Source organism: Mauremys reevesii, linkage group 15 (genome assembly GCF_016161935.1).
Source record: "Mauremys reevesii isolate NIE-2019 linkage group 15, ASM1616193v1, whole genome shotgun sequence".
In the NCBI taxonomy this organism is placed as follows: domain Eukaryota; kingdom Metazoa; phylum Chordata; order Testudines; family Geoemydidae; genus Mauremys; species Mauremys reevesii.
In genome coordinates this window covers 37,271,740-37,291,980 of record NC_052637.1, presented here as the reverse complement: position 1 = coordinate 37,291,980, position 20,241 = coordinate 37,271,740, and the positions used below count along the sequence as shown (strand labels likewise).

The 20,241-nt window shown below is 39.8% G+C and overlaps 1 protein-coding gene and 1 long non-coding RNA gene across 12 annotated transcripts in view; one reads left to right on the top strand and one right to left on the bottom strand.

The window, feature by feature from the left end:
• Window positions 1–12,822, top strand: part of PITPNC1 (phosphatidylinositol transfer protein cytoplasmic 1) — a 193,503-nt gene extending 180,681 nt beyond the window's left edge. For 10 of the 11 annotated variants that reach the window (XM_039500833.1, XM_039500832.1, XM_039500835.1 and 7 more), the window contains one exon: window positions 9,813–12,822. In XM_039500833.1, the coding sequence (XP_039356767.1) occupies window positions 9,813–10,072 (260 nt within the window). In that variant the 3' untranslated portion in view covers window positions 10,073–12,822. Of the gene's footprint in view, window positions 1–6,103; window positions 6,223–9,812 lie in introns of all 11 variants that reach the window. The other variant, XM_039500837.1, reaches the window with a different exon arrangement.
• The window catches only part of LOC120383163, a 32,291-nt gene extending 17,136 nt beyond the window's left edge, over window positions 1–15,155 (bottom strand). Inside the window, exons 1-2 of the long non-coding RNA XR_005588356.1 lie at window positions 14,854–15,155; window positions 11,672–11,750 (exon numbers count right to left, since the gene is read on the bottom strand). This is a non-coding gene — a long non-coding RNA (uncharacterized LOC120383163). The remainder of the gene's footprint in view (window positions 1–11,671; window positions 11,751–14,853) is intronic.
• Between the last annotated feature and the right edge of the window lie 5,086 nt (window positions 15,156–20,241).

Below are 20,241 nucleotides of genomic sequence, written 5' to 3'. Positions count from 1 at the left end.
TGGATTCATTTATATGGGAATCAGCTTCATAGAAACAGCTTTAGCCAGTGTGTAATGCATCATTTCTGGGGGATTTAACTTATGCCAGGAGAACTACTTCAGAAGAGTCCACCTATGCTTTGGATAGTCCTTGCTTCCACATTATGTATTGTTAGCTCCACTATACGCTCTTACACCAGGGCAAAAGTCTGACTGTTCAGTTGCCAAGGAGAAGAATATAAATTTTTACATCAAAAAGATACCCCTAGTGATGCAGAAGATTACAAAATATGATCAGTGTCTTGATCTTCAAAAAATGACAACATGTGAAATAGGTTTTGGTAGACTATCAATCTGAAGTACTGTACAAGGGAATCAATAGAACCTATTCATTTCATGAAAAGGAGTAAGATTTCTCTCCCTGAAGCCATAGAACATGCCTGCTTGAGAAATAAGATTTACTTGACAGATCATGAGTCTATGCATTGGAGGATAAGTACAGAAGAGTACATGCTAATGAAGATCTTATCCCTGCAATGCCTCCAAGGGCATAGTTTGCCTGGGTTACCGGCTGTTGTAAGTGTTGAGGTCCTTCATTTTTAGATCTTTCCTAATCATCTTTGGCCAGGGAGGCCTGTGTGTCCCTTTCCTCTACTCCCACCTTCCACAGCACATGTGCCCACAGGCTCCCACTGCACAACAAGAAATCCAAGCTAACAAATGCCAGTTGAATGTAAATTACACAAGAGAGTCCTGTCAAGCTGAAAAGTAGAGGAGTAAAACACTGGTTAAGCCATCATTTAAAAAAGTTGGACCAAATTAATCCTTGATGTAAATTTGCTGGAGTCAGTGGTGTCACACCGGGGATGAATTTAGCTCATTACATTTACAAAGCTGAAAATGAACAAAATCAAATTTTCTAGTATGAATTCACAATGGGACACAGAATTTGCTTCTTATTACTTTTGTTCCAAATGAGGATTCAGAGCTAGCTAAAATCTTGCCTTCCTCTGAATTTTCATGCCTGCACCTTGAGATTTTTTTTCAGATCTCATTTTATAGTTTTCTGGCAAAGAGTGCCTGGAAATAAAGAACCATGCATTTCAATGAAAAGTGCTGGCTAAATCCATATTTATAACTAGGATGGTATTCTATAGTATTGAGTCTAAATTTTCAAGCAAATTGTTTTTCAGTCAATAAATTCACGTTCTTGTACATTATTCAGAAGAGAGGACAGACTCAAAATGAATAAACCATTGCAGCTGTGCTGAAAAAAAGACAATGTACCAATTTGCTTATTGTACTGTAGATCTGACAATAACATACACATCTGCTTTTTCTCATTTCTTACCTATAATGTGGTGCTCTGGTGCTTACTCTTTATCTTGCACTGTCTTCCCTCAAGTCAATAGGAAGTACTTGTATGCATTCATCAGAACAAAGACCTTTTATATATACTAGTTCTTTTTGCCCTGCTGAGAACATACCTATGCTACTTGTTTCTGAAGTGGAGAAGAACAGCTTAGAACAGAGGTGGGCAAACTACCTGTCCTGCCCAGCCCTTGAGCTCCTGGCCGGGGAGGCTAGCCTCCAGCCCCTCCCCTGCTGTCCCCCCTCCCCTGTAGCCTCAGCTCACCGTGTTGCCAGCGCTCTGGGTGGCGGGACTGCGAGCTCCTGCTGGGCAGTGTGGAGGCGTGGCTGGCTCCGGCCAGGCGGCGCAGCTGCCAGTCCTGCTGCTCTGAGCAGCATGGTCAGGGGGCGGGGAGCGAGGGGGTTGGATAAGGGGCAGGGAGTCCAGGGGGGCCTTTCAGGGGGCGGGGGTGTGGATAGGGGTCAGGGCAGTCAAGGGACAGGGAGCAGGGCAATTGGATAGGCGGTGGGGTCACGGGGGAGAGGTTGGGGTGGGAGGGGGCAGTCAGGGGACAAGGAGCAGGGGGAGTTGGATGGGCCGGGGGTTCTGAGGGGGGCAGTCAGGGGGTGGGAACTGGGTGGGGGCAGATATGGGGTGGGGCCAAAGGCTGTTTGGGGAGGCACAGCCTTCCCTACCCAGCCCTCCATACAGTTTTGGAACCCTGATGTGGCCCTCAGGCCAAAAAGTTTGCCCACCCCAGACTTAGAAAGTGAGATATTTTCCAGTTCACTTTAGGTGTTTTTCAAATCCCAGTCTTTCATTTATTTCTTTGAATTAGTCCACTTGTGTTCATGTTTCTTATACGATTTCCATAACACTGGAGTTCAATTTGCCTTTCATGAGCCCTAATTGATCTTTCTGCATGACTTGATGCACTAATCAAAGAAGGAACAGAAGAAAACTTTGAGCGACAGAGTTTGAATAAAGATAGAGCAGCCTGAATTCACACAAATGTCAGACCTAACAAATTGGATGGTATTCACTGAAGAGTGACACAAAGAAATATCAGTGGGAGGCTGTGATTTACTTGGACATCAAGAAAGCGCTTGATAAAATACCACACACAAGAGTAATATATGAAGTCAAATGTATGGAATAAGGAGGGAGATATCTGAGTCACAATATCTTGGGGGCAAGAGAGGACAATTCAGGAGGGAGAGGAAGGAGACAAGCAGATTGCCACAAAGATCATAATTAAGATAAGTTGGACTCACTTGTATATTAGTGACACAAAAGAAGAAATCACTCCAAAATAAAGGAGGGAATCAGGAAATACAACAGAAGAGAGCTACAAGATTCAGAAGAACTTGGATAACACTGCTTAGAGTTTATAATCTTCAAAGCAAACATTAATCCTCCTAAAAGACTATGAAATTTATCTGCATTTTACAGATCAGACAATGAAGCGGGAGAGGTTAAGTGAGCTGACCACAGGGAGAGTCAGTGTCTGAGCCAGAATTAGCACCCATCATTGCCAGGTGCTACAGGGATACTGATGTGATGGGCCATTAACAATGCATTGATAGCTAGCCAGATCCTGACTCATCATTCTTTGCACAGAACACACCTCTCTCTGGAATATAATGACACTCTTAACTGTCAAATTAAATCTGCAGTTTGTGGATTCATTTTTACCTCTCTTCATTGTTCCTGAATCACATTTGGATTATTAGATACTAGGTAAACCCAATTCCGATTGGCAAAACTATAGTTATCTAATGTATGGGATGGTGTACTTTTTCAGCTCACGGCACTCAGATTCCATCTCCTGTCTAATCTCAGCTACTGCTGAGATGTGGAAGATGGAGCTACACCATATGATGAAAGGAAGCATCTACCTTTAAACTCTTGTTCCAGTACTTTTACTTTGCAGATCCACATATCTCCAGCCCCTCCCCCTGCCACCCCACATATATGGGATCAGTCCAGTAATTTTTTGAATGACCTCTCTAGCCCTGATATAGCAAGACACTTAAATAAATGCTTAGCATTACGCATATGAGTAATCTCATTGACTTCAGTGGGATTACTCATATGCTTAAAGGCTTTTCAGGATCAGGGCTGGCATGCACAGCAGCTTTCAGGATCAAGCCCACATAGTGATTAGTAGGGCCCTACTAAGGCCAGCCCATCTGTTTCTGTGCTCTCTGAAATTTATCCTCTTTTTTTTTAAAAAAAGAAAGAAAAGTTAGAATCTGGTTAGCTTTGTTTAAACTACCGCATGCCATTCTAGCACAAGCTCAAAGACTGGTGCACGACAGAAAACAATCTTGCAGTTTTTACACAGCCAGAACTTTCCAGGGCCAGGTCCTCAGTTGGAGTGAATCAGCATAAGTCCATTAATTTTAATGGCGCAACATCAGTATACACCCTCTGAGGATGTGGGTTTTTTACTTCAAAAGGAGCTTTAAGCCTAAATTAGGACTCCAGAATCAGGCATAGTACAGGATCCGTATCAGAAACCATGCTTGAAGGATAGACGTTACAAGTGGAAAATTTGTATTTATGTTGGTTCAGCTGCACCCACCGTTGTGGGTGAATGTGGGTGAGATTGTCACTGAGAGTTTCTATCAATAGGAATCGGAAAACACCAGCTTTGGTGCCCTAGTTCAGGTAAACGTGTAAGTGTGTGCATTAAGTATGTGAGTAATCCCTTCCTGTTCAGCAAAGCACTTAAGCACATACTCAAAAGTTAAAAAAGAAAAACCAAGGGGAAAAAATTTAACCACATATTTCCGTACTCTATCCCCAAAACCACCCTGTCAAAAAAAGACTGTTTGCACAAATAAGCAAATTATTAATGTACATGGTTATCATTTAGGTTTCCACTTTCGGTACCAGAGTTTTTATGATACCATGTGGTATGTTTTTAAAGGGACTCTGTCAGGCAGGTTAGGTCAAAAATCTAGGATATTAGTAGGAAAGTTTTATTTTAAAAAAATTAAATAAGCCTGGAGGAGAATTTATATATTCCCCTGCACTATTTGCAATCCAAGTATTGCAGAATTGTACTAAAGCATGAGAATCTGCAAGTGAAATTGACTGGAGAGTGACTGGTTCACTGACCAAACTGAGTAAAATGCACAAGTAAATAATCATACAATATGGTAAAAAGTACATTTAAATTTTTAAAGTTCTTTCACTATTACTAGTAACATAAGGAAGGAAAAGTTTTTCAAAAATATAAATTTTAAAGTGAAAGTGTCCCTTCAATGCATGTGTTACTTTTAAAGCCAAAACCTTTGGGCTAGATCCTAAAATGGTATAAGTTAGTTCAAAAGAGACAAATGAGTTTGATGGAGCTACAGCAATTTATACCAGCTGCGGATTTGGCCCACTGTTTATAAGACTCAACTGCTAAAAAGGAAAATAGCAGATTTTACTGACTGTAGTATTAATGTGTGTTATCACTGATTTTACTGAAATGTATTTAGTTTTATCATGAATTAAAACTAATTTCTTCACTGTATTGTTAACTCAAAGCTTTACTAATACAGAGCATATCCTTTCCTTGGCAAAAATGCTTTTTATCATGCTATTTACATTGTTTATTAATTTCTTTTTAATTTCTGTTAATAGGAAAAAGAGTAGGTTAAATGAATGGGTCATTTAACGTTATTCCATATGTTTCATTTTGATCAGTGCTAAGCAGTCATTCATTCTCACTGAGAAAGGATCCACTAGTAATAAAGTATTGTATTCTGTTGCTGATATAACAGCATAAGTGATGCATCTCCTTAAAAGCATGCTCTTGTTAAATGAAGCAAGAGTCTTGTACCAAATGGCAAGTCATAAATCCAAATGACACACAAAACACTTGAGAAAAATTTGAGCAGCAAGAGCCCAAACCCAATTTCTGCTCAAGTTAATTACTGATCAGGTGATAAATTGCTACATTCTCTGTAATTCCTGTCTAAACTTCAGTGTTCATCTCTTTATTGGAAATGGTACATATGGAAATATGAAAGTATAGTGCTCTAATAAAGTAGAATTTAAATCATACAAGTTGGGCAGAAAACGTTCAACAGTATTGCAATTCCATCCCACACCATTTTATTTCATAGCTGTATGCTAACAATGTCAGACATACCCACACAACTATATCTTTTCCTGACATTCAGGATTGGCCTGAATCGTCAGACTTATATAATCTTTCCAAGGGTCTGAGGCTACAAAATTATGACTGGTATTGACTGGTAAACCATTCAGCGTGGTGATTGTGTGTTAGCTTCTGAAACTGCAGCTGTATGCTTCCGCAATGAAGGTTTCTTTTTATTTTGAAACATACCATGCAATATTAAAGATAATTCTATAGAATTCTCTTAGAAAGTTCCTAGAAAGGTAAGTAAATCCTTATATTTCTTAATATCTGTCAGCTAGTGTGGAGGATCCTCTAAAGTCATTTTAGAAGATCTTTCCTGTAGAAAAGCCTGCACTCCAACACTTTTTGCCTAGCTCACTTCACATAGATACTCCTAAACATTTTCCACTCCCCCCTGTTCTATGACTCCCTTTGACGTAACCTTCCTACACCTTCCTTGGCTGGTTTAACTACCTCTATGAGTCAGCTTTCATAAAGGTAGTTGGCTCCCTGCTTTTTTTTTTAAACCTTCTTTGGCTTCTGCTGAAAGACCATCTATCCCTCGCACCTTCCTTTTTATTAAAGTTTGCAGTGAATTAATGGAAAATGCCAACGTTTTGAACTTTTTACAGATATGACTATGGATGATGTTCGAGAATTCGAGAAAAATATGCATGAAAAAACCAACATTAAAGTTTGCAATCAACATTCATCTACTGTGGATGAAATAGAGAGCCATGCCCAATCAAGTGTATGTAGTTTTTTAAAACATATTGCCCACCCTCGCCTAATGTGCACTCACAAATCAAAGAAGAATGGTCTTCTTTAAGCATGATCCTGCTGCCACTGAAGTTAATGGGAGGTTTGACATTCAGTGGAATCAGAATCACTCCCTGTAGAGTGTAATCCTGCATTTTTTGCATCCCAAACTCCCACTGAGCTATGAGAGGATAGGGTAAGGTTCATAACTCCCGTCTTCCAGGAGAACAAAATCCTCAAAGTTCTGTTGGGTGCACAAAGAGGAATATGAGTAGGAGAAAGATCAAGCAATGTCAGGTTTGGCATCCAGTTATTCTGATTGTTTCAAAGCCATGTCAGTGTTCAAGTGTCATTTGTCAAACAGCCAGGAACATGGGGAGTGGAAAAGTTCTGTGGGGCTGCTGAAATTGTACCACTAAGAAAAAGGCTAACTGGGTTTTTCACTTATCTTCAAGATCATTTGCAGTGTTGCCCTTGATAAGCTACAAACTAGGCGCCTGAAAGGAGATACAGTGACATTTCTGTTTTAAAATGTTGGTATTTCTGGCATCTCTAGTCAGGCCAAAATCCCATGGGAGTGAATGACAGCTTTGCCCAATAACGATGTCAGGGCTAATTGTTAAGGGTTATATCCTGAAGTTCTTACTCAGTCCTTATTCAATCAAAGCTTCCAATGACTTTAGAAGGACTTTCTCTCAGTAAATAGTGAGGGCCTGATTCTTACACCAAATTTGCGCAGGCACAACTCTAGATTTACGTTGGTGAATTCCCATTGACTTTTCAGAGTTATTCCTGATGCCTACACCAGTGAGATTAGAATCAGCTCGGACTAAAGACCTCAGGATTTGGCCCTATGGGCTTTTGGTAAAAAGCCTGTGGTCCTTATTCAGCCCTTACTTAGGCAAAACTGCCATTATCATCAGGGCAGGATTTGGCCTTTATTAATAAAAAGAAAATGACAGAACGGAGTCACGTATCTCTGAGTCCTTTGCAGCTCTGGGTAAGGATTAGTTTTACATATCAGCATGGGGTAGGGTAACCAGATGTCCCGATTTTATAGGGACAGTACCAATATTCAGGGCTTTGTCATATATATATGCCCTATTACCCCCACTCCCGTCCCAGTTTTTCACACTTGCTATCTGGTTACCCTAGCATGGGGATGGATTTGAGGCAAGCATAGACTATAAACCAAATATTAAGTTCAGGCAGGGTGAATGCTCCCTTTCTGCCTCTGAAATTGCCAGTATTGGGAGGGGCACATGGTAGGACTTTCATTGGTCTGCCTTCCACTCTGATGGCATGTTACTGGGGAGGCTTCCTCTCTACATCTCTCCCCACACGGAAGCCATGTTTTATTTTATTTTTCATTATTAAAGGCCTGATCCAAAGCCCACTGAAGTCAATGAAAGGACACCTGTTAACTTCAGTGGGCTTTGGATCAGGCCCTAAGTGCAGAAACACTATTTGCAACATAACATAAGTTAAGCAAAATGTAAATCAGCAAAACAAGGCCAAATTCATCTCTGGTGTAAATGGGTGAGCTCCTTAGCTTACCTCATCCATTTACCTCAAGGGTGAATATGGCTAAAATATCCTCCCCTCCCAGTAACAGGAGCTGCCTGTAGACTGAAAAAGCCCATGGAACAGTAAAGTCGGGTCAGAGGGGAGCAGGCAAATTGGCACTGAATGGGGGCTTTGATTATTTCATAGGATTCCACAATACAGCATAAAGCCTATTTCACACAACAGCATCATGAAGCATTCTACAGTCAAGGCTACATACACACGACTGTGTCACATTAAAATAAGGGGGTCACAGTGTATAGCTCGTATGTGGGTTGTTTTTTTCATTTTAACCAGATGGCATCCAACCATAAGGAGAAAATGAAGTAGGGTAGCTTATATCCCCTCCACTGTAGAAATACAATAAACTTCATTACAACATCCCTGGGTTATATAACTATGGGTATAACAGAGAGTGTACTTAGCCCCATAGCTCCATCCTCACACGGCTATGAGGACAGTTTTTCTCTCCCCTCCTACTGTGTGGGTTTTGAGTATCACATGGCATGTTGTTAATGTGCTGTTTAGTGTATGTCTACATAGCAGCTGGGAGGTGTAGTTCCCACCTTGGGTAGCTGTACATGTGCCAGCTCTGCTTGAGCTAGAACGCTAAACAGATTGTGGCCACAATGGCATGGGCAGCAGCTTTGGCCAGTTGCCTGAATACAAACCCTGTGGGGTCAGGTGAGATTGTATCATGCAGCTAGCCCAAGTCACCACCCACACTGCTGTTTTTAGCGCAAGAGCTCGAGCAAAGCTAGCACATGTACTTCTACATGAGCTAGGAATTACACCTCGCAGCTGCTGTGTGGACATACCCTGTGTGAAGGAGCATAGGAGGCCAGATGTAGTAATATAGACATACATCATAGCAGTGCAAACAAACCCCTCTCCTGAGCTTTCTTTAAATATGCATCCTATGGATCTATCATCACTTATAATAGAACCTCCTACAGAATGTTTATAAGGAAGTTTTACAGTACTTGAAACATATTTCTTACTGACAACATATGTTATAGTGCTGGGGACGGGAGCTGTGCAAAACTCAGACATTTTGGTTTACAGGAGCTTTGTGTGAGCCTGTTTTCTGTGCTGGTTCTGGTGGGTTTACATCCGCTGAGTTTCTTGCTGAGATTCCCTCAAATGAACCTACAAACTCAAAGTAAAACTTATCTGAAACAGCTGAATTTTGCTTTGAGTTGTAGCAATAAACCCCTGCATGACACTCCAAATGCAATGCTAGGTTTGAAAAAAAATGTGCTGAACTTTTGCTGAACCTGCCCTGAATTCTGAGTTTGTACAGAAAAACTAGATGAGTTACACCTGGTTTAGGATTTGATTAGAAAATTTTTGTATTGCTATGTTTGGAACATATTATTCTGGGCTTACTCTGCCCTCTTGTGGATTTGTGCAGTAGTGTCTATGTGACAGATACATTTGCTCACCACCGCATGAGAAGGCTTTCTCTAGTAACCGGAAAGCATTCTTTGGGCCTGATTCTGCATTATGTTGCACCTTGTGCAATCATTTACACTTGTGCAAAGTAGGTGTGTAATGCTACCAATTCTGATCTCATAATTCCACAGGTGTAAACAACTTTACAGAATTCAAAGCAGTGGAGAATGAGGCCTTTTGTGTGGGGAAGACCTTCCACACGAGCCCACATTTTCAGAAGTGGCCCTTCATTCTGGGTGCTTTCATTTTTGGATACCCAATTTGAGACACCTAACTCCTGTTGAAAGACATGAAACACTCTCTTCTACCTAGGGACTCAATATGCTATGGGTGCTCAGCACCTCTAAAAATCAGGCCTAATGGTGTGTCAAAACAGGCACCTAAAATCAGTGACCTCTTATGAAAACTTTGGCCAGAGTTCCTATTAACTCTAGTGGAATTCCAATAAATGAATCCTCACACTGGTTTAGATTTTGATGGTAATCGCTACAATGGTGCTACTGAAATCATCTTTGAAATGGTTCTAACTTTCCATTTGTCTTTCTTTTCTTCTCATTAAAGACATGACAATGGATGAAGTCCGAGAATTTGAACGTGCAACTCAGGAAGCCACCAACGAGAAAATTGGGATTTTCCCACCTGCAATATCTATCTCTAACATTTCCCTGCCTTCGTCAACCCGTAGTGCTCCTTCTAGTGCTCCATCCACTCCTCTGTCCTCAGATGCTCCTGAATTCCTGTCAGTTCCCAAAGACCGACCTCGGAAAAAATCTGCTCCAGAAACCCTCACACTTCCAGACCCAGAGAAAAAAGCACTTTAAATTTAACCTAGCATGTTTCCTTCTGACAAGCCATGTCTGCCAGAACAAGAATAACTTAACATTTACAAAGCTCGGTGTGGTTGTTTGTCTGGATTTTTTAAACGAGTTTACCGATCTAGAAAGATGATTTCTTTAACTCAGACTTGTTCCTTAAAATCCTTAAATAAGTGCATGTGAGAGAACATAGTTCATATATTCTGATTCCCAAAGTAAAGCTCAAAGCCATATGGCACATGGTTTTAATGTGAAATTAAATTGTCTGAGAATAGCCTGTAATTGTGATTGGAAATGCTGTAGGTATTTAATAAAGCTGGCAAGGATTTCTGAAGGGAACTAGTGTCAATTTAGGTGCAGGGTTAAGTTAAAGAGTTAAAAATCCAATTTTCTTCTATTATCTCGGAATTTCTAAAATTTTTCTATTCTCAGGCTTATCATGTCTAATCATAAACCTTTGAACTGCTACTCATTGATACTTGAACACCAACAGCAATTATTCAAATTCAGATGTTGCTTAATATGACTCAGGATTTGGGGCCTAGCTAACACAAACTTTAAACTTTTTAAAACTAAATAACCAATGCACCAAGGCTCCATTTGTAATTAATAATACTGACTTTAAGGCCATTGAACTATTTATACCTTGCACAGAATTTATAAAAGATTCCACCCATTTCTTGTTTATATTGTATTTTACTAGTTCTCCCCAGTCCTCGTGATCAATCAAGTTATGTGCTGGTGTTTGTAACCCCTGCTCCAGATATAAAAATGATGGAAACACAAGCAGCTAAATAGTTTAAAGAGTCCAAATAATGCAAGGGTCTTCTCCCAATGAAGCTGGGATCATAGCATTCCTGTCATTCATTCAAGTCCTCTGAAACCAGCTTTCAGGGTCTGATCCAAATCCCATTGAAGCCACTGGGAAGACTCCCATTGCCTTAAATGGGCTTTGGCTCAGGCCCTAAATAACCACTCGAGGGATTGTAAAAAAATCTGGAGTTTAATGAGGAGGTCTTCTACTAAAGGTGGGGAAGAATGGTACTTAGTACGTTTGGGGACACTTTAGGACAGTCTCTTAGGACAGGTGGGTGCCTAATAAGGGTAGCCTCCTGTACAGATTTCACTGTACTAATCAGCGCTGAATGTATATTATGCTATGGTGTTTTACCAGATGCAGAATAGTTGTTGGTTGAGCATGGATAGTGAATAACTAGGCCATGATGCTTTGGAACAGCACCTGGGAGTAAAGATTCTGAAAAGAAACATTTTTTATATGTCCACCATTGGAAAGTTCTTTAAAGATCTTCAGCCACAACCTTTGCTCTGCCCTGATGTGTTACGTATTCAGATTCAATTTCAGATCCCAGTCTAGGTTTCTTGCTTCATGGGCTAATGGGATAATAATGTTGTAGATGCAGCATATTCAGCCCTCAAACAAAAATAAGTCATTCAGCAGTGGCCACTTTAGCCAATTAAGGAGCAGATTTGATAAGTTCTATACTGTCCTCGCTGGACAGAAGGATTGTGATAGGAGACCTCATAAGTGATGGGGGGGGAAATATGGGGATCCTCTGGGCTTCCTGAAGGAGAAAGAGGACTTACCCTTACTCTATCCCTGTCCTTTCATGCTAAGTGCGGTCTCCAGTGGCAGGAAGCAGATCTCAGACTTTGCCATTGATCTCTAAAAGGGGAGAGTAATGAAAGACGACTTACGAAAAATAAAGGGGTCATCTGGCAACTCAGTAACATGTAATGTAACATGTGGGAAAGGAGAGCAACATCCCTGGCCTGTTAGTGAAATCACCCTTCAGTCTCAGGAATAAAAATCAGAAAAGGGATTTTCTCCCCAAGCCAGGAGTAAAAAGAAAAATAGGGAAATAAGGAGCCACTTCCTTTCTAAAATTCAGCCTTATGGAGAAACCTTTCCTATTGATGTCCAGTCACAGAACTCGTTGTCGACGTTCATATAATGGGTTTAGTCCTCTGCAATGCTACCATTGTGTTTAGTCCTCTGTGATGATATTTAACAAATGTCAGCATCTACCACCATTGTCGTAGTAGACTTTAAAATGCCCAGTGAAAGGTGGATATTATCTGAATCACATATTCATATTGAGATGGTATCTTGTACTGTCAGTTATAACAAGCACGGTGAAGCAGAGAGACGGACCTCATGGAGTTAAAGTATCACTGAATGATGAAGAATCAGTTTGTGGATAGAATTCCCCGGGGGCGGGATATGTTTGTACCGTCTTCCCAGCATGGTAGCATGATTTTTGCTTGTGGAAAAGTTTAACTGACTTAAACTTTTTGACCTTCTGAACAGCTCCATATCTAGTAGTAGATGCTAAGGTGAATGTGTGATTTTGATGGGCTAGATTTAGTAATGTGAGAGGGAGGGGAAGAATACCGCTGTCAGATTACATTGAAAATGTGTGTGTATTTGAAAGTTAAAAGCCTATGGCTAATAAAATCCAGTAGCTCTTTGTAGGTTAGCCTATGGTATGACTTCATCCATTATCTCATATATTGTCCATGTTCGGCTTTCATTTCATCTCAAGGCCAGCAATTCCATGTGCTTAGTAAATTAACTGGTGATTGATATTTGTGATTTTTTTTTAGCCAGTGTAATGCCACAGGTATCAAATGCTAAAGTACTCCACATCGTCTTATGACTTTAATTAACAGATGGATGTACTAATTAAGTATTCATAATTTATGCATGTATACAAATAAATGTTGATATTCTTTTATTTGCTTCTGAGTGTTTACCACAGATCATTAGGACAAAGCATACATAGCTTTACTCGTTTGTTTACTTTATTTAAGTCTCAAACTTCCTATCCTGTGTGGATAAGATCATCATCATATGTAGGTTTGGGGATCAGGCATTTATGAACATTATTAACATATCTTAAGAGGATTCAAGTTAATTAGCTGCATGGTGGATATTTAGGAAAGAGAAAAGCATTGACTGAGCATGCAGTGGAGAAATAATGAATCCTTAATGCTATGCCTCTGCATGCAATTCTATAACTCTGAGCTCCATTCACGAGTACTGTATTACAGAAGTATAATGTTTACTGAACAGACAACTCATTTTTCTAATTCACTGCTAGCCAAAATGGGGATCAGTACAATCCATACCTGCCTTCAATGTGGGTGCTAATGGAGGCAAATAAAAAGATCCATAGAATGTCACTGCTTTGGATGAGAAAGAACTATAGGCTACATCATGCTTTTCACAGGTTACACAAGCATCCTATGCTGTGTTCTGCTCTGTTTTACCCCAGTGTTTCTACCATTAAATATGCTCTCAAAATAATCTTTCAATGTCATTTCATTTTCTTTTTGTCATGGCAGGATATCTGTTTTCAACAATGTTCCTTATACACATACACAAAAATAAAAACAAAAAAAAAGTAATCTAGAATATTGTTCTGGCAACATGTTTTGAGAAAATGTTTTGTTTATTTTCATTGCTGACTTGTGAATGGATTTTGTAAAAATACCTTCTGTAGAATTTTCAGACATGTTTGTGGGGAGGGAAAGGAAGTAGAGTATTTTGCACATGTTGATTTCTTTTGTGGAAAAAAAAACTGTACTACACACATCTTTAAAGTATGATACAATGCAGTAAAACTGAAGTTATGTAATAATTCGGTAGCCTCCTTATTCCCTGCTGCCATGACTGGAGAATTAAATAATAGAACCATAGTGAGGCTCTACAAACAAATTATCATCAAGAAGAGCACAATGAAGCTGATATAGCAATTGGCTTATGATTTTTTTTTAAATGCTTCTCCCCACTCTGCTCCTACTTTTATATGTATTTCTTCCAGAATAATCAAACCTTGCAGAATGATGCTGGCAATTGAGGGCCCAGGTAAAACACCTACTGAATTAAAAAGAGAGATTTCTCTGAATAAGAATTTGCAAGGGCCTGGTCCTGCCACTCTTATTTGTGTGAATAGTCTTTAGTAATAGACTTCAATGGGATTATTCGCTACAGTAACGATTGGTCACATAGGTAAGAGTTGCAAAATAATCCAACAAAAAGGCATAGTTTGATCTTATTCTGTTGCTTTTTGATCGTACCGAGATTTTGGGAGATGATTTTGCTCCATTGAGGGCACAATTCACATTCATTATACAAATATATTAAAGAACATAAGGCGCTCAAATAGATATTTTGAAACTGGGCTATTTGTCCAGTGATTTTAATTTGGTAATAAAACAGCAACAATCTTTAATAACGCATTGGGATTTGCTGCACTATAACTTAACATTCTCTTATTTAAAATAGGCCGAACATACATGCTTTTTATGAGTTAGTAAGTGCAATAAGAGAAAATACATGAATTTGTCAATAGGAACTTTTCAGCTGCCATTATTCAGACTTAATTTAGTTGTCTAAATTCCAAAATGCTTGAGGCTAACTGAGTCTAACAATGTTTTTGCTTTAAATGGACAGCATAGTCATTGAATTACAGTCTCCTCTAGTTTTGGGGTGTCACTAATACCGATTAATTGTTTTTATTTCATTTCTCTGAAAGTTCCATGTGACTTTGAATGTCCTGTAATCCTTAGTGTCTAGCTTTAGGTTTAGAGTTATGACATTTAACTTTATAGAATGTACCACTGCCATCAGAGAAGGACCAAGCTTTGAAATGTGCCGTATGTTAAACAATGCAAGGCTAAGCAGAAGAATTTTATTCTCATATCTGTCATCCATATCACTTAGTTGCTGTTTATTGAGTTATTTATTATTGTTAATAACTTACTTTTCCTTACATTCTGTTGTAAATAAACTACCAAGCAATCTTCTTTACAAGTGTGGCTATTTTCTTCTGGTCAATATCATGTGACGAGGTTCAGATTTATATAATTTCTGTGGTATTTGTTCACTGACCAAAGCAATTTCCCCATATCATTTGCACATAAGCCTGAAATACATAGGATAACACAAGGAAATAAAATTGTAGCTGGACACTCAACGCTCATCATACCCAATAAAATGCTCACCAGTGCTTTGGTGCCACACAGTATCGCTATTATTATGGCTGAGATAATTAAGCACACATCACTCTCAGGTTCACCTTTTCATCTGTAAATTGTTGACCATTTAAGTTACAATGCAGACCTTCAGCAGAGATTCTGCATTTCCTAATTCTCAATTTAAAGCTTGGCAACCTAGTGGTTTTAATATTGTGCATATATAGTTACAACAGGAGACAGAAAACATTTACATGGTGTTTATTGGAACTGGTTTCCCCTAGGATGCTGCAGTTACTCTTTTGTTCTCCCCAGGTAAGACCTAGTCAGGTGATGATAGTCCTTAGGGATTGTCTGTTGTTCATGGTCTGGGAGGAACGTGCATAAAAGCTTATCAGCCATGGTGAATATGCTGACTTAGACATTTCCTGATACAGCAATTTTTATAGTAACAATTTCATAATATCAACCAGAATTAGTAAGTTGTATAGACAGCTACTCCAAATTGTCTTAATACTAATTCTCCATCTAGTTTCAAGGATAATTCTTCAGTGATCCTCTTCTAGACTATCTTTCTCCTCACTACATAGAATATCATCTGAAAACAATGTGCACCAAGGTGCTTCCTTTTGAATGTTCCTTTTGTGAGTATCCAGGACAAGGATAAATAAAAAAGGCCTCAGTGTTGATCCCTGATGCACTCCCCCCTTTACCCATCGTTCATCTGCTGCACCACTAAAAGTTCTGACTGTTGATGTTGCGCATACATACATGGCTTGAACAAGCTACACAGAAAGTTCTGGTATCATTTTCTCCCTCATACACACCAGATGATTTCTCTTGGAACTTGGTCAAAGGCCTTTTCCAGATCCAATAAATACCATGTGAATATTTTTCATCTCCAGTTCTGACTATATATGTACAGTATTAAAACCACTAGATTGCCAAGCTTTTACACTGAGAATTAGGAAATGCAGAGTCTCTGTTTTTCATTCAAATACCTTATGAATTGATTGCCAGTCTTGATCCTGTTCCTGCTCCCATTAAAGTCAATGGGACTGGGCTGCACTTTTGAAAAAGGAAACAAATTTATTGCCTCTTTCTTTATGAAAAGCCTATATAACAAGAATTATCTGGTAGGGAAGCAGATTTAAGTCAAGCATTCTTACAAGTAGCAGCCTATTATTGCATGGATGCAAAATTTCAAGAACCTTTTCTTTTATCTGATGTACTAGTGCTAATCTGCATATAAATTAAACCTCTTTAGCATGATCAACCATCCATAAGACCACATGAATGGCTGTAGAAATGGTCTGATAAATAATATGCATAAGTTGTAATGGAAACAAGACTATGAATAGTCTTAAATGTTGTTAATTGCACCTGCTTTTAAATTTCCAAACAGGAAATTCTTAAAGATTCTTTTTAAAACTAGAATATTGAGAACTTGCATAATGCTCCACATTTTCAACGCACTTTGCAAACATTAATTATTTAAGCCTTATTTCAATCTCTATGAAGTAAATAGGCAAGAATTATCATGGCCACTGCCGTTCAGTAAGTAGTGTTGTGATTGATACATGGTTTTAGGTATTAGTTCTGAAATCTATTATCATTCCTCAGCACAGTTCCAATGCTGCACATAAAAATACTTTTAAAAGGCAAAGGATTGTCTTGTGATTTACAGCATAAGATTAGGAGACAAACCAAGAGGCTTTGTAAAAATCTGAATTTAGGTGAGATTATTAGGTGACTCACAAAGGGGATCTAGGTCCAACATTTAGGGCCCACTGATGTTCACAAAACCTCTGCTCAGATGTCCCCAATCCTGCAGGTCCCTGAATTCCCTCAGTGCCTATATTTCAAATGGCACAGTCCCCTAGGTGCCTACATGTGCACAGCTGCCTCTGTCCTGACACCACCCAACAGCTCCACTTATAATTCACCTTTGAGGTGGAAGATCTAGGTTCACGCACTTGCTCCACATCAGGCAAAGTGGGGATTTGAACCTGGATTAATGCACTCTGGGCTAGTGCTCTACCCATTGGGCTACTGAGTAAAAGGGGCATGGTGGCAGCACCTCCTCCTCTGTTTTTCTTAAGGGCCAGTCTGGGTTAGGCCCTTAACTTCAGGAGACGGTTCACAGCTGTGAATCCCCAATGGAGGGTGGCACCTATCTCTCTCCAACCGGCCTAACTCCCTATGAGGTGTGAGGCTTAGGCCACAACCCTCTCCTTGGCATCGCCTACTGGCTATTTTAGGCAGCTCAGTGTGCTGTCTTTTGTGAATCCCTTTTCTGGAACCTGACTCTCACCGAGAATTGTATAGAGAGTCTGGAGGCCTAGCTAATGGCTGTGAATTCGATTTGACAACATTGCACATAAACAGTAGGTGCTGTAATGGTCAGCCTGGATTTCCTTTTTGAATCTAGCCTTTAGAACCTCCAAATCTTTTGAAACACATTTCAGGGACAATAGTAAACTTTTATGGATTTTTATTCCTGTGTAGAACCAACCCAGCTCTAGGAGAGTGAACTGAATCATGTATGGCTTGCACATCCACAATAACCACAATTAGATGACAACAATTAGTTGTCATCTAATTTCTGGTAACTGGGCCACCTGTGTAAACGCATTGTATTCAAGAACATAATAATGGCCATACTGGGTCAGACCACAGGTCCATCAAGCCTAGTATCCTGCCTTCTGACAGTGGCCAATGGCAGATGCCCCAGAGGAAATGAACAGGTAATCATCAAGTGATCCATGCCCTGTCACCTAATCCCAGTTTCTAGCAAACAGAGGCTAGTGACACCATTCCTGCCCATCCTAGCTAATAGATTCATGGAGGATAGGTTCATCAATGGCTATCTAGCTCCCTTTTGAACCCCGTTATAGTACTGACCTTCACAACACTCTCTGGCAAGGAGTTCCAGAGGTTGACAGTCAGTTGCGTGAAAAAATTCTTGCTTGTGTTTGTTTTAAACCTGCTACCTATTAATTTCATTTAGTGGCCCCTTGTTCTTGTATTATGAGTTCTTGCATCAAATGATGCCTCCGGTACACTTATACGTTCCCACAATAGAACAATTGGATTGCACAGGTGTCAAGGCATAATTTGAGCAAAATGGGGTTGCTCAGGTGTAGCTGAGTGCAGCATGTAGCCTGCAGAGTCTTTACTGTTTGTGTTGATGCATGAGCTAAAAAAATTCTGCTTGGCTTTCAGATCCCAAAATGTTTGCAGAGCTGATGGTTACCTGAAAAAATCTGATACAACATCAGTGGGACACAATAAATGTAAGCTATTTTTACAAACACATTTTTCAGGGCAGAGCTGCACTTTCCCTCAAAGTGGGAATATTCCAGTAGGGATATAAGAAAACCTCCAGACCCTCTGTTCTCTCCAGAAATCATTTTTTTTCTTTTCTAGCTTAGTGTCCTGGTATTATTTCCATATACTAACGATAATAAAGAGAATCTTTTCTGGGACTGAACAGCTCAAGGTATTTGTACTAGACCGGGGTAGGCAACCTATGGCACGCATGCTGAAGGCGGCATGTGAGCTGATTTTTAGTGGCACTCACACTGCCCGGGTCCTGACCACCGGTCTGGAGGGCTCTGCATTTTAATTTAATTTTAAATGAAGCTTCTTAAACATTTTTAAAACTTTATTTACTTTACATACAACAATAGTTTAGTTATATATTATAGACTTATCGAAAGAGACCTTCTAAAAACGTTAAAATGTATTACTGGCACACAAAACCTTAACTTAGAGTGAATAAATGAAGACTCGGCACACCACTTCTGAAAGGTTGCCGACCCTGTACTAGACTATAGAGACTTTCTCTTCCAGCACCTTGGTTTGCATCCAGCCTCGATCACTATTGACTGAAACTCATCATTCAATAAGTGATATGAGCTTTGTGCTCTCAATCCATTTCCCCACAGGCAAATTTGCATATTGTAAACACTACCATCAAAATGAGCACCCTTCTTTGCATCCTCACCAGAAATACCAACAATTAAATACTCTCTTCTTTTCCCATGTAGAGATTGATCATCCTTCATGGAGAAAGTGAAAAGACTTTTTCCTATCATATTTACTTGTATCAAAAGCAAGAAAAAACATGTGGAGCTTTGCTTTGACTGGCAAATATTCAAACTTTATTCTCTTCAGAAGTGTGCCTTGTTCCAACACATTTGTGCTACCAAACTAGAAAAACATTGCTTGATGACCAAGAGCTTTCTTCAGCCCTTTCTTAATGAATTGCTCATTCTGATGTTTGATTATTTCTGAGGATAATATGGTCATCTAATTGTTACATTTCATTTAATATGACAGTCAGTATATCAAATGTATTTGTTGTTCCCCAGAGATATGAAATACTTTAGATAGGGAATATTTTTCAGTGATAAAGAAACAGAAAGAAAAAAAACTCCATGAAAGGAAGAAAACTAAGGAAATGGATATATAAAAAAAGACCATTCTTCAGATACCATCCTGGGTAGGCTGAAACCGTAAAGCGTAGTGATCTGCCTGAAACAGTTGTGAGAATGAGCAGAACAAGAGGAAAAAATTGTTAATTCAGGAAGGAACGGTCCCTAATGAAAGGCAATGCAATCTGTATAGTGATACTGAGAGTTTGAGTTTTAGTCCCAACTATGACTTTAAACAAATTTTCAGATGAGCCCTTTAACTCCAAGTGCCTCAGCTGTGAGTGCCCAAATCAGTATTGCCAACTCCAAACACTACAAAATGATGAGCCAGGCTTAGTCATCATGAGGTTTAAAAAAATAAATAAATGAGGGGTCCTTTTTCTGAGCTGCCTTCTGAGCTCTGTGGCTGCTCTTGGGCTGGATTTTTCAGGGTTTTCTCTGCAACTGGGAGGGCTGGAAACTCCGTTTTTAAATGGCAGCTGAGATTCCCCTCTCTGGGAGCTGGGGCTTTAAGTCAACCGTCAAATGTTGGGAAACTTGTGATACAGCCAGGAGAGCTGCCAACCTGAGCCGCTGAGGACCCAGCAGCCAGCACTCACTCTCCCACTGGAAGGGGGGTGAGGGGATGCTCAGCTCTGTGACCAGGATTTGAACCTGCGTCTCCCACCAGTTAGAGGGGATAAAACCTCCCCCGCCAGAGCAGGGCTCTGACTTGCCCCAGGTGTCACAGTGCATCAG